The sequence below is a fragment of the Chiloscyllium punctatum genome, chromosome 37 (genome assembly GCF_047496795.1).
Source record: "Chiloscyllium punctatum isolate Juve2018m chromosome 37, sChiPun1.3, whole genome shotgun sequence".
Lineage (NCBI taxonomy): Eukaryota > Metazoa > Chordata > Chondrichthyes > Orectolobiformes > Hemiscylliidae > Chiloscyllium > Chiloscyllium punctatum.
The window spans coordinates 420288-434661 of record NC_092775.1 but is presented as its reverse complement, the minus strand read 5'-3'; the positions used below and the strand labels follow the sequence as shown (position 1 = coordinate 434661).

The 14374-nt window shown below is 43.9% G+C and overlaps 1 protein-coding gene across 3 annotated transcripts in view; it reads left to right on the top strand.

Moving 5' to 3' along the window:
• Positions 1–14374, top strand: part of fer1l4 (fer-1 like family member 4) — a 356632-nt gene that overhangs the window by 135091 nt on the left and 207167 nt on the right. For all 3 annotated transcript variants that reach the window (XM_072556056.1, XM_072556055.1, XM_072556057.1), the window contains 2 exons: positions 4811–4963; positions 9564–9747. In XM_072556056.1, the coding sequence (XP_072412157.1) occupies positions 4811–4963; positions 9564–9747 (337 nt within the window). The remainder of the gene's footprint in view (positions 1–4810; positions 4964–9563; positions 9748–14374) is intronic.

The window sequence follows — 14374 nt, the reverse complement described above, 5'->3', positions numbered from 1 at the left end:
CAGATCTCAGAGGCAGGTTCTGTACTCAGAGACTGGTAAGGGCGTGGAATGCCCTGCCTGCCAATGTAGTTAACTCAGCCACATTAGGGACTTTTAAACAATCCTTGGATAAGTACATGGATGATGATGGGATGGTGTAGGGGGATGAGCTTAGAATAGTTCACAGGTCGGCACAACATTGAGGGCCGAAGGGCCTGTTCTGCGCTGTATTGTTCTATGTCCTATGAAGGCAGTTGATGTGGTGTATATGGATTTCAGTAAAGCGTTTGATAAGGTTCCCCATGGTATGCCATTGCAAAAAATATGGAGGCATGGGATTGAGAGTAATTTAGCGGTTTGGATCAGACATTGGCTCGCTGAAAGAAGACAGAGGGTGATGATACACAGGAAATGTTCATCCTGGAATTCACTTAATTGTGGTGTACCGCAAGGATCTGTTTTGGGCCCATTGCTGTTTGAAATTTTTATAAATGACCTGGATGAGGGCGTGGAAGAATGAGTTAGTAAATTTACGGATGACACTAAGGTTGGTAGAATAAGTGCAGAAAGATGTTGCAGGTTACAGATGTTGCAGGTGACATAGATAAGCTGCAGAGCTGAGCTGAGATTTGGCAAATGGAGTTTAATGTGGAAACGTGTGATGTCATTCACTTTGGAAGGAGTAACAGGAGCGCAGAGTACTGGGCTAATGGTAAGATTCTTGGCAGCTTGAATGAGCAGAGAGATTTCGGTGTCCATGTACATAGATCCCTGAAAGTTGCCACCCAGGTTGATAGGGTTGTTAAAAAGGTATATGGTGTGTTAGGTTTAATTGATAGAGGGATTGAATTTCAGAGCTGTGAGGTCATATTGCAGCTGTACAAAACTCTGGTGCAGCCGCACTTGAAGGTATTGCGTGCAGTTCTGATCGCCGCTTTATAGGAAGGATGTGAATGCATTGAAAAGGATGCACAGGAGATTTACCAGGATGTTGCCTGATATGGAGGGAAGATCTTATGGGGAAAGACTGAGGAACTTGAGGCAGTTTCTGTTGGAGAGAAGGTTAAGAGGTGATTTAATAGAAACATAGAAGATGATCAGAGGGTTAGATAGGATGGACAGTGAGGGTGTATTTTTATTGGATGGTGATGGCTAGCACGAGGAGATATAGCTTTAAATTGAGGGGTGATATATATAGGACAAATGTCAGTGGTATGTTCTTTACTCAGAGAGTAGTGAGGGCGTGGCATGTCCTTCTTGCAACAGTCGCAGACTCGCCAACATTAAAGACATTTAAATGGTTATTGGATAAACATATGGATGATAATGGAATAACAGGTTAGATGGGCTTCAGATTGGTTTTACAGGTCGGCGCAACAGTGAGGGTTGAAGGGCCAGTACTGCACTGTAATGTTCTATGTTCTATGTAGGTTGCAGAGTCTTTGGAAGTACATGGTAAAGGGGTCAATACAGCTTCATCAAAGGGAGGTCATGACTGACAATCTAATAGAATTCTTTGAGGAGGTAATGAGCAAGTTTGACACAGAAGAGTCGGTGCACATGATCTATTTAGATTTCCAGACAGCCTTTAACAAGGTGCTGCACAGGAGGCTGCTAAATAAGAATAAGAGCCCATGATGTTTAGGGCAAGGTATGGATAGAGGACTGGCTGACTGGCAGAAGACAGACAATGGGGTAAAGGGGTCTTTTCCAGGATGGCCACCAGTGACTAGTGGAGTTCCACTGGGGCCAGTGTTGGGACCACAACTATTCACATTATACATTAACAAGTGGACGAAAGAACTAAGCACATTGTTACTAAATGTGCAGCTTACACAAAGACAGGTGTTGAGGCAAGTAGTGTTGAGGAAGTGGGGATGTTGCAGAAAGACTTGGACAGGTTAGGAGAGTGGGCAAAGAAATAGCAGATGGAATACAATGTGGCGAAGCATGCGTTTATGGACTTTGGTAGGAAGAATAGAGGCAGAGACTATTTTCTAAATGGAGGAAGGTTTTATGCTTGATTGGCCCTAACCTTACTCTAGTCATTCTTTTATTCCTGATATAGCTGTAGAAAGTCTTAGGGTTTTACTTGATCATTTCTACCAATGACTTTTCATGTCCCCTCCTGGCTCTTCTTAGCTCTCTTTAGGTCTTTCTTGTAACTTGTAATTCTCAAGTGCCCTAATTGAGCTATAACATCTCATCCTAACATAGGTCTTCTTCGTCCTCTCTACAAGAGATTCAACTTCCTTAGTAAACTAAGGCTCCCACGCTCGACAGCTTCTTCCCTGCCTAACTGGTATATACTTGTCAAGGACCCGCAGCAGCTGGTCCTTGAATATGCTCCACATTTCAATTGTGCCCATCCCCTGCAGTTTCCTTCTCCATCCTATGCATACTTAAACTTACCTAATTGCATCATTATTGCCTTTCCCCCAGCTATAACTTGCCCTGAGGTATATACCTATCCCTTTCCATCACAAAAGTAAAGAAAACCGAATTGTGGTCAGCATCACCAAAATGCTCACCAATCTCCAAATCTAACACCTGGCCAGGTTCATTACCTAGTACCAAATCCAATGTGACCTCACCCTTTGTTGATCTGTCTACATACAGTGTCAGGAAACCCTCCTGCACACATTGGACAAAAATTGACCCATCTCAAGTACTTGAACTACAGTATTTCCAGTCAATATTTGGAAAGTTAAAGTCCCCCATAACAACTACCCTATCGTTCTCACTCCTATTGAGGATCAACTTTGCAATCCTATCCTCTACATCTCTGAAACTATTTGGAGGCCGATAGAAAACTCTCAAGGGGATAACCTCTTCGTTCCTATTTCTAATCTCAGCCCATACTACCTCAGTAGAAGAGTCCTCAAAGATGCTTTCTGCAACTGTAATACTGTCCTTGACTAACAGTGCCACACTACTCGCTCTTTTACCACTTTCTCTGTTCTTACTGAAACATCTAAATCCCGGAACCTACAATGACCGTTCCTATCCCTGCTGTACCCATGTCTCTGAAATTGCTACAATATCAAAATCCCAGGTACCAACCCATGCTGCAAGTTCACCCATCTTATTCCAGATACTCCTAGTGTTGAAGTAGACACACTTCAAACCAACTTCTTGCCAGTCGGTGTCTTCTTGTGATCTTGATATCTTAGTTCTGACTTCACTGCTCTCATCCACCCATATACACGAACTACAATTTTGGTTCCCATTCCCCTGCTGAATTAGTTTAAACCCACCCAAACAGCATTAGCATATTTCCCCCCAGGATATCAGTACCCCTCTGGTTCAGGTGAATACCATCCTGTTTATAGAGGTCTACCTATCCCAGAAAGAGCTCCAATTATCCAGGAATCCAAAACCCTTTCTCCTGCACCATCCCTGTAGCCATGTGTTCAACTCCCTGGCAGCATGTGATTGGGAGTATTCTGAAAACTGTGTAGCCCAGAACATTTCTAACACTGTAGACTATGAAAGTTCTGGTAGTACCTAGTCCAGAACATTCTTGCTGGGAGAAAGTGAGGACTGCAGATGCTGGAGATCAGTGCTGAAAAATGTGTCGCTGGAAAAGCGCAGCAGGTCAGGCAGCATCCAAGGAGCAGGAGAATTGATGTTTCGGGCATAAGCCCTTCTTCAGGACATTCTTGCTGGTGTATATTTGAAAATATTCGTGTGTTTGGGAATTTGTGTCAGATTCCAGCTCAGAGAGACTCCTCCAACGCATCTCGTCTACATCCCGCACCTCCGCCCTCAGACCCCACCCCTCCAACTGTAACAAGGACAGAACGCCCCTGGTGCTCACCTTCCACCCTACCAACCTTCGCATAAGCCAAATCATTCGCCGACATTTCCGCCACCTCCAAATAGACCCCACCACCAGGGATATATTTCCCTCCCCACCCCTTTCCGCATTCCGCAAAGACCGTTCCCTCCGTGACTACCTGGTCAGGTCCACGCCCCTCCCCCCCCCCACAACCCACCCTCCCATCCCGGCACTTTCCCTTGCCACCGCAGGAACTGTAAAACCTGCGCCCAAACCTCCTCCCTCACCTCTATTCAAGGCCCTAAAGGAGCCTTCCACATCCATCAAAGTTTTACTTGCACATCCACCAATATCATTTATTGTATCCGTTGCTCCCGATGCAGTCTCCTGTACATTGGGGAGACTGGGCGCCTCCTGGCAGAGCGCTTTAGGGAACATCTCCGGGACACCCGCACCAATCAACCACATTTCAACTCCCCCTCCCACTCTGCCGAGGACATGGAGGTCCTGGGCCTCCTTCACCGCCGCTCCCTCACCACCAGATGCCTGGAGGAAGAACACCTCATCTTCCGTCTCAGAACACTTCAACCCCAGGGCATCAATGTGGACTTCAACAGTTTCCTCATTTCTCCTTCCCCCACCTCACCCTAGTTCTAAACTTCCAGCTCAGCACTGTCCCCATGACTTGTCCGGACTTGTCCTACCTGCCTATCTCCGTTTCCACCCATCCACCCCACCCTCTCCTCCCTGACCTATCACCTTCATCCCCTCCCCCATTCACCCATTGTACTCTTTGCTACTCTCTCCCCACCCCCACCCTCCTCTAGCTTATCTCTTCACGCTTCAGGCTCACTGTCTTTATTCCTGATGAAGGGCTTTTGCCCGAAACGTCGGTTTCGAAGCTCCTTGGATGCCTGCCTGAACTGCTGTGCTCTTCCAGCACCACTAATCCAGAATTTGGTTTCCTGAATTGTCAATCACAGAGATGATCATTTACTGGCTATAATTCCCTTGGAATATTCTGAAATAATTTCTATGGACTTTCCTCAGCCACAAACACCAGTCCCGGATGTCTTTATCTGGATGCTGAGCAATGGCAAGCGTTTAGCGTATGCACGTATTCCCGCCCGACAGATTCTTTACTCAGTGGCAGAGGAAGAGAAGGGAAAAGACTGTGGGAAAATTCAAACCATCATCATGAAGGTAAGCAATGATTGAGAAAGAGATAGATGCAATGAGATCTGGGTGTCCTCATATATCAATCGCTGAAGGTAAGCATGCAGTGTACAGGCAGTGAAGAAGGCATATGGTATGTTGGATTTCATTGCAAGAGGATTCAAGTAAGAAGAAGGATGTCAACTGTCCACAGAATGACTCATTTTTGAACTTTTATACTATTTTCCCATAGACTGTAAGAAATAAATATTTATGAAAAGATATCAGTCGTGTAATAAGACCCCACACACAGTGGACTGGAAAGGTTTGATTGACTATGAACAGTTGGAGATTAGAGAAAAGTGACCCAGGCACTTGGCTGTCAAAGGACTGTGCCAACATCTTGTGCTACGAAGCAGCTCTTGCTTAGCAATCACCTGTTCACTTAATTTGATGCTCAGTTGTGTTCCTCAAGGGCCATTCGGCAACTCACCTCATACAAGCTTGGTCCACACATGGACAAAGAGTTGATCTCAAGAGATGAATGATATGGAGGAACCAGTGTTGGACTGGGATGGATGGACATAAAAATTACAGAACACCACGCTATTGTCTTGCAGGTTTACTTGGAAGCACTGGCTTTCAGAGTGCTGCTCCTTCATCAAGTAGCGGTGGAACAGGATCATAAGACACAGAATTTATAGGAAATGATATATCATTTCAATTGCATGACACTTTCCCAAATATGTACTGTGCCCAAAAAGCAGGACAAATCAACTCGACCAATCACTGTCCCATCAGTATTGTGTAATTTTTAACCTCCATCCATCCCAGTCCAACACCGGTTCCTCTATAGCATTCACCTCTTGAGAACAACTCTTTGTCCATGTGTGGACCAAGTTGTATAAGGTGAAACACCCTTGAGGAACACAACTGAGCATCAAATGAAGTGAACAGGTGATTGCTAAGCAAAAGCTGCTTCGTAGCACAAGATGTTGGCACAGTCCTTTGACAGCCAGTGCCTGGGTCACTTTTCTCTAATCTCCAACTGTTCAGTAAAGTGGTGGAAGGTGTCATCAACAGTGCAGCCTTTGTTTAGGAATAACCTGCTCAGTGACACTCAGTTTGTGTTCCATCAAGGCTCATTACAGCCTTTGTTCAAATCTGGGCAAAAGAGCTAAATTCCAGAGGTAAGATGAGAGTGACCATCCTTGACATTACATAGACATAGAACAATACAGTGCAAACAGGCCCTTCAGCTCTCGATGCTGCGCCAACCTGTGAACTAATCTAAGCTCATCACCCTACATCATTCAAGGATTGTTTAAATGCTCCCAATATGGCTGAGTTAACTAAGTTGACAGGCAGGGCATTCCACACCCTTACCACTCTCTGAATAAAGAACCTGTCTCTGACATCTGTCTTAAATCCTGCTCCTCGGATGCTGCCTGGCCTGCTGTGTTTTTCCAGCACCACATGTTTCAACTCTGGTCTCCAGCATCTGCAGTCCTCACTTTCTCCTAGTTAAATCTATCACCCCTCAATTTGCAGCTATGCTTCCTCGTACAAGCAGTCGTCATCATCCTAGGAAAAAGACTCTCACTGTCCACCGTATCTGATCCTCTGATTATCTTGTATGTCTCTATTAAATGCCCTCTTAGCTTCTTCTCTCCAATGAGAACGTGCCCAAATCCCTCAGCCTTTCCTCATTAGACCTTCACTCCAGACCAGGCAACATCCTGGTAAATCTCTTCTGCACCTTTTCCAATGCTTCCACATCCTTCTTGCAATGGGACAACCAGAACTGTACACAATGCTCCAAGTGAGGCTGCACTGGCGTTTTGTATGACATCACGGCTCCGGAACTCAATCCCTATGTGCTCTATGTACATAGGCATCAAGATCCCTCTGCACATCCACACTACCAAGAATCTTTCCATTGACCCAGTATTCTGCTTCCTGTTATTTTTCTCAAAGTGAATCACCTCACACTTATCTGCATTAAACTCCATTTGTCACCTCTCAGCCCAATTCTGCAGTTTATCCAAGTCCCCCTGCAACTTGCAACATTCTTCCACACTGTTCACCATTCCACCGAATTTAGTGTCATCTGCAAACGTACTAACCCATCCATCTATGCCTGCATCTAAGTCATTTATAAAAATGACAAACAGCAGTGGTCCCAAAACAGATCCTTGTAGCACACCTCTAGTAACCAGACTCCAGGCTGAGTATTTTCCATCAACCACCACTTGCTTCCTTCTTTCAGAAAGCCAGTTTCTACTCCAAACTGCTAAATCACCCTCAATCCCATGCCTCTGCATTTTCTCCAACAGCCTACTATGTGGAACCTTGTCAGAGGCTTTACTGAAGTCCATGTACACCACGTCAACTGCCCTACTATCATCCACATGCTTGGTCACCTTCTTAAAAACTCAATGAGGTTTGTGAGACACAACCTGCCTTTGATGAATTCTTGTTAACTATTTCCAAGCAAATTGTTGCTTGCTAGATGATTATAAATCCTATCTCTTATAATCCTTTCCAAACTTCTTCCAACAACAGACATAAGGCTCACTGGTCTATAATTACATGAGTCATCTCTACTGCCCTTCTTGAACAAGGGCACAACATTTGCAATCCTCCAGTCCTCTGGTACTAAACCTGTAGACAGTGACGACTCAAAGATGAAGGCCAAAGGCTCTGCCATCTCCTCCCTAGCTTCCTACTGAATTATCAGAAAAATCCCATCTGGCCCCGGGGGCTTATCTACTTCCCCACATTCGAGAATTGATATCACCTCCTCATTACGAACCTCTTTTGAGTCTAATAGCCCGTAGCTCAGTCGTCCCTTCTACAACATTCTCCTTCTCCTGAGTGAAAACAGATGAGAAATATTTGTTTAGCATCTCTCCGATCTCCACAGGTTCCACATACAACTTTTCACTTCTGTCTTTGACAGGCTGTATTCCTACCCTAGCCATCCTTTTATTCCTCACATATCAAAAGAAAACTTCAAGGTTCTCCTTTATTCCACCTGCTAAAGACTGCTCATACCCCCTCTTTTCTCTTAACTCTCTCTTTAAATCCTTCCGAGCTAATCTATATTACTCCATCGCCTCATCTGAACCATCTCTCCTCAACATCACATAAGCTTCTCACTTCCGCTTAACAAGAGATGCAATTTCTTTAGTAAACCACGGTCTCCTTATTGCTTCCTTCCTGCCTGACAGGGATATACCTATCAAAGACACGCAATATATGTTCCTTAAACCAACTCCACATTTCGATTGTCCCCTTACCCTGCATTTTGCTGCCACATTATATGTCTCCTAAATCTTGCCTATTCGCATTATAATTGTCCTTCTCACATCTCTAACTCTTTCCCTGTGGCATGTACCTATCCCTTTCCATCGCTCAACTAAACATAACCAAATTATGGTCACTTCAAAGTGCTCACCTATCACTAACTCAAACAACTGGCCTGGTTCATTGCCAAGTACCAGGTCCAGTACGGCCTCCCCTCTTGTCAGCCCTTCGACACACTGTGTCAAGAAACCCTCCTGCACACATTGGACAAAAATGGATCCATCTGATGTACTCGAGTTATAGTATTTCCAGTCAATATTGGGGAAGTTAAAGTCTCCCATAATGACCACCCTGTTCCTTTCACTCCTGCCCAGAATTGATTTGCCAATCCTAGGCTGCATTTGACAGTGTGCCATCAAGGAGATCTAGCAAAACTATAATCAATGGGAATTGGGCAGTGGGTGTAAATTCTCCACTTGTTGACATCATACCTGGCACGTAGGAAGATGGTCATGGTTGGTTGTGAAGGTGAGTTATTTCAGCTCCAAGACATCTCTCTTGGAGTCTTTGGCTCAACCATCTTCAGCTGCTTCAACAATGATCTTCCATCCATTATAAGATCAGAAGCAGGGATATTCACTGATGACTGTACAATGTTCAGCAACATTTGTGACTCCTCTGATATTGAAGCAGTCCATGTTGAAATATAGCAAGATCTGGACAATATCCAGGCTTGGGCTGAAAAATGGCATGTAGCATAATGTCAGGCAATGACTAATTCTTTCAAAATAAAATCTAATGATAGCCCCTTGACGCTGAATCTCCCACAATCAACATCCTGAGGTTACCTTTGACTAGAAACTGAACTGATCTTGCCTTGTAAATAAAATCAAAATACAAAATGGCTAGGCCACAAGTGAATTATTATGTCTATTTCTGTTTTCCACACTTTAACAAAGCGTGCAGAATAGATTTACAAGAATGATTCATGATGAGGGACTTAAGTTAGAAAGTTATCTTGGAAGTCCTGCTGTTGTCTTTGGAGCAAAGGAGATTGAGGGGAGGGATAGGGTTGTGCAGAGCTTCTGATTTGTTTCTTTGTCTCACTACTCTCCTTTCCCTTCTTCTGCATTTGCTTAAACCCCACTACATTTCAAATGTTCTTCACTTCTACTGAAAGGTCATTATCCTGTTTTTGTCTCACCAATTGTGCATTTTCTGTTTTTAAATTTTCAGCTTTCCAGACTGCTGCTTCTTCATGTGATAACTTTCTCAGACATATTTATCAGTTATTATTTATTCCATTCTGACTCAAAGTTGTTCCATTGTTTTTAACCAGGCACCAGGTGCACCTATTGGGGAGATTTTTGCAAAACTGGAGCTTTACATGTGGCTGGGCGTTACAAAATCCATCAAAAGCAACATAAGCAGTCTGCCTCAGGAGTTTATTCCAGTCTATGAGGAGGGTGCAAGGAGAACAGAAACTTCTCCACCACTGCCACCGATCAAGCTGAACAGTGACTGTAAGGGATTATTTGTAGACTTGTATTCTATCCATAGCAGCAACACATTCTTTACCATGTCCTGTAGCCCAACTGATACACCCTCCCATATTTTCCACCTATATCTGTCCCATATCCCCTACCTATACAGCTTCCCACATCCCCCAATGGTGCAATCTCCCATATCTCCCACCCATACACTCTCCTACACATCATCCCAAATCCCTGCTGAATCCTCACCTGTACACCCTCCTGTAACCCCACCCATGCACTTTCTCATAACCTACATCTGTAAACCCTCCCGATCCTCATCTATACACTCTCCCATATCCTTCACCATTACACCGTTCCATATCCTCCCATTAACCCTCTCATACACCCTTCTGTATCAATTACTTGGACATCCTCCTATAACTGCTATTCATACCCCCCCCCCCCCCCCCCCCCCCCCCACCATATCATCCACCCATACACTGTACCACATGCTCAACCCATACCCTTCTTGTATCCCCCACTTGCAAACCCTCCTGGCCCTCACCTGTATACCCTCCTATATTCTCCAACCATAGTCATGGGGTCAAAGACTCATACAGCATGGAAACAAACATTTAGTCCAACCAGTCCACACCAACCATGTTCCCCAAATAAATTAGTCCCACCTTCCTACGCTTGGTTCATATCCATCCAAATAATAGAACATAGAACAATACAGCACAGAACAGGCCCTTCGGCCCACGATGTTGTGCCGAACTTCTAACCTAGATTAAGCATCCATCCATGTACCCATCCAAATGCCGCTTAAAGGTTGCCAATGATTCTGACTCTACCACTCCCACGGGCAGCGCATTCCATGCCCCCACCACTCTCTGGGTAAAGAACCCACCCCTGACATCTCCCCTATACCTTCCACCCTTCACCTTAAATTTATGTCCCCTTGTAACACTCTGTTGTACCCGGGGAAAAAGTTTCTGACTGTCTACTCTATCTATTCCTCTGATCATCTTATAAACCTCTATCAAGTCACCCCTCATCCTTCGCCGTTCCAACGAGAAAAGGCCGAGAACTCTCAACCTATTCTCGTACGACCTATTCTCCATTCCAGGCATCATCCTGGTAAATCTCCTCTGCACCCTCTCCAAAGCTTCCACATCTTTCCTAAAGTGAAGCGACCAGAACTGCACACAGTACTCCAACTGTGGCCTAACCAAAGCAACAACTTTTGAATAGTTTGACTGTACCTGCATCCATCACTTTTTCTAGTAGTTCATTCCACACATGAAGCACTTTGTGTTTTAAACAATTGCCCTTATGTTATTTTTAACTATTTCTTCGCTCACCTGAAAAATATGCCCCTAATTTTGAACTCCCCCACACTAGGGAAAAGACCCTTGACATTCACTTATCTATGCCCCTTATGATTATATAAACCTTGATAAGGTCACCTGTCAACCTCCTACTTTCCATGAAACAGTCCCAGCCTATCCAGTCTATTTTCATAAGTCAAACCCTCCATTCCTGGCAACATCCTGGTAAATCTTTTCTGAACCCTCTTCAGTTCAATAACATTCTTCCTATAACAGGGTGACAAACAATATGCCAGAAGAGGTCTCACCAACATTCTGTACAACCTCAACATGACTTCCCAACTGCTACACTCAAAGGTCTGAGCAATGAAGGCAAACGTGTTCAATGTCTTCTCAACCATCCAGTCTATCTGTGTTGCAAGCTTCAAAGGATTATGTACCCAAGCCCCTAGGTCTCTCTGTTCTACAACTCTACTCATAATCGCTCCTGTATCCTTACGTTTACACTCTCCCACATCCCCCACCTGTATACCCTTTCATATCCCCCCAACTCCTCCTGCAATCACATTCATTCCATATCAATTATCTTTAACCTTACACTTTTATGGGAATTATTTTGTGTCTTGAAGTAGTGTTTATTTTCTTTGAGATTTGACATTTATTTGCATATTTTGTATCCAGTCTAAGTACCAGGCATGAGCAGCAGTCTCAGTGTGTTCAGTATAACAGCAACTTGCAACAGGGATATTCTATGCCCACAAAAATGCCTTACAAAACTCATGGCAATAAAACAAAATCGCAAGGAGATGTAACTAAAGGATAATCTTCAATTATTTACAATTCAGGTGTACACTAGTGCTTTGAATATCTTTGAGCTTTACCTTTGGTCAGTGATAGAAACAGTTTATTCCTGGTAGATTTTTCTTGAAATGTTGTGTTAAAGTAATTGTCAGGCTTTGTAAATGTACAAACTATATAAAATAGTCGTGATTGTAACTAGGTCAGCCAGCTAGACCTCATAGAATATGAGTTCCCTGATTGGGGCTTTTAATTTGCTCCAATCAGGGAATCCTGGCTGAATGTCAGAGATTATGAGCCCCTGAATGCCTGACTCAGTGAGATGCAGTGCTATTGACAAAAGTTATACATTGGTAAGTAAAAGGTGATTGATGATGGGATGTCAGCCTCTGAAGAATTATTTCAGTGGCGACAAGTCTAAAGCATGACCCTGAAGAAACTTGTTTGCAACAGCCATTTTGAAGTTGGAAGTAAGTATTTTCTTCCATTATGTCTGTGTTTGGGAAGCTTGACTCATTCAACTCTGCCATCAAGGAATGGATGTGGAAAGAATGTATTATTTTGTCTGGACAAACAACATTGTAGCAGATGAAAAGCAATAAGTAATTCTCTTGACAGCCTATGGAACTGCAGGGTTTTTTTGTCATTAGGAGCCTTTTCTGAGGCACCAAACACTAAAATCTTTCAAGAATTAATTGGCTGACCTCATTCCAATCACTATAGAGGGAGAGGTGGGGTAATTTGAATTGGGAGATGAGTGTTGTGGGGAGGTGCCTATAAAGGTAAATGTCTTGTAAAACTCCACAAACTAGGTTGCACGGGGAATTGGAAGCCACTCCATAGAGATCCAGTGAAGACTATGACCAAGGGCCATTGGGTCATGCCAGTGGAACAGTCCTGCTGTTGCACAATGCCCTTACTGAGTCTATCTGGGGACAGTGCCCCAACAGCTGGTTAGAGGCCACCAGAACCTCCTCCCGAACCCATGATACAATCATTCCTGTGGAAGGATGGTCTATAATTTCTACAACTTTCTATTTTAATCATGTTCAGTAGCACCAAAACGGGAGGACATAGGTCTTTCTCTGAAGTTGTTGAATTTGATATTGAATCTCAGAGACTGTGAAATGCCTAAGTGAAAAATTATGTGCTTTCCTTCTAGCTTGTTTTGAGCTTTATTGAAACACTGTAGCAGACCCAAGACAAAAATGTTAGCATGGGAGCAAGGTGGTTTATTGAAATAAATACAGAATAGAAGTGTTCTGCAAAGTGAATCGTAGAATCCCTACAGTGTGGAAACAGGCCCTTCGGCCCAACAAGTCTAACCCGCCAAACAAAAGCCCACCCAGATTCATTCCTCTACTATTCTACATTTACCACAAAAGATTGCACCTAACCTACGCAATTTAGCATGGCCAATTCACCAAACCTGCATGTCTTTGGACTGTGGGAGGAAACCAGACCACCAGAGGAAACCCACGCAAATGTGTAGAATGTGCAAACTCCACACAACCTAGGTGGGAATCAAACCTGGGTCCTTGGTGCTGTGAGGTTACCCAGTATGTATTTCACCAATGTGAAGGATACTGTATTTTGAGCAGTGAACGCAGTAGAGTAGATTAAAAGAAATACAAGTAAAACACTGCTTCATCTGGAAGGTGCATTTGGGACCTTGGGCATTGAGGAGAGAAGAGGTGAATGAGAAAGTGGTACACCTTTTAATACTTTGGGGGAAAGTACCATGGGGCAGTGAGGAAGTGTTATGAGTGATAGAGGAGTGGACTGAAGTGCTGCAAGCAAAACAGTCCCTGTAGAGTGCTGACAATGGAGGGGAGGAAGAGATGTATTGAGAAGTGCCAGAATTGGCAGATGATGATTTTGTGAATGTGGAGGCTCGTGGGTGAAAAGTGAGGGCAAAGAGAATTTTGTTGTTCTGGGAGGAAGGGAAAGGGGTGAGAGTAGAAGTGCAGGAAATGGGTCAGACAGAGTTGAGATTGCTATCGACCACAATGCAGGGGGCTCCTTGGTTGAGAAAAAAAAGAGGACATGTCAGAGGCACCTGTTTCGAAGATGTGTCATTGGAACAAATGCAACAGAGACAGAGAAACTGTGTGCCTGGAATGAAGTCCTTGCAGAAAGCAAGGTGTGAGGTCTTGACAACAATTTCTTCCATTTGCTGCTGGAACCCTCCTCCAAACCCGACTATTCCACATCTGTCAGGTCAACCTGCCATCTTTCGATCTTCATAATCTTCAGCTCACCCAAAATCCTGCAACCACTTCCTGCTTGACTGCTATCACTGCCCACCAGTTTTTAATTCATGTCATGTCTCATTCACCTATCATCTCTGTGCTCATTGACTTATGTTAATCCATGCAGTTTACAGTAATCAGTTGAAATTCTGCTAGTCATACAACCTATCAATTTTGACCTGTTGTGGTTTCCTGATTTTAACCATTTCATTATTCTTGACATAAACTCTAGATTCCTCATTTGCAGACTGGATTAGTCTCTTTCTCTAAGTACGCTTCAAGGCTATCACATTC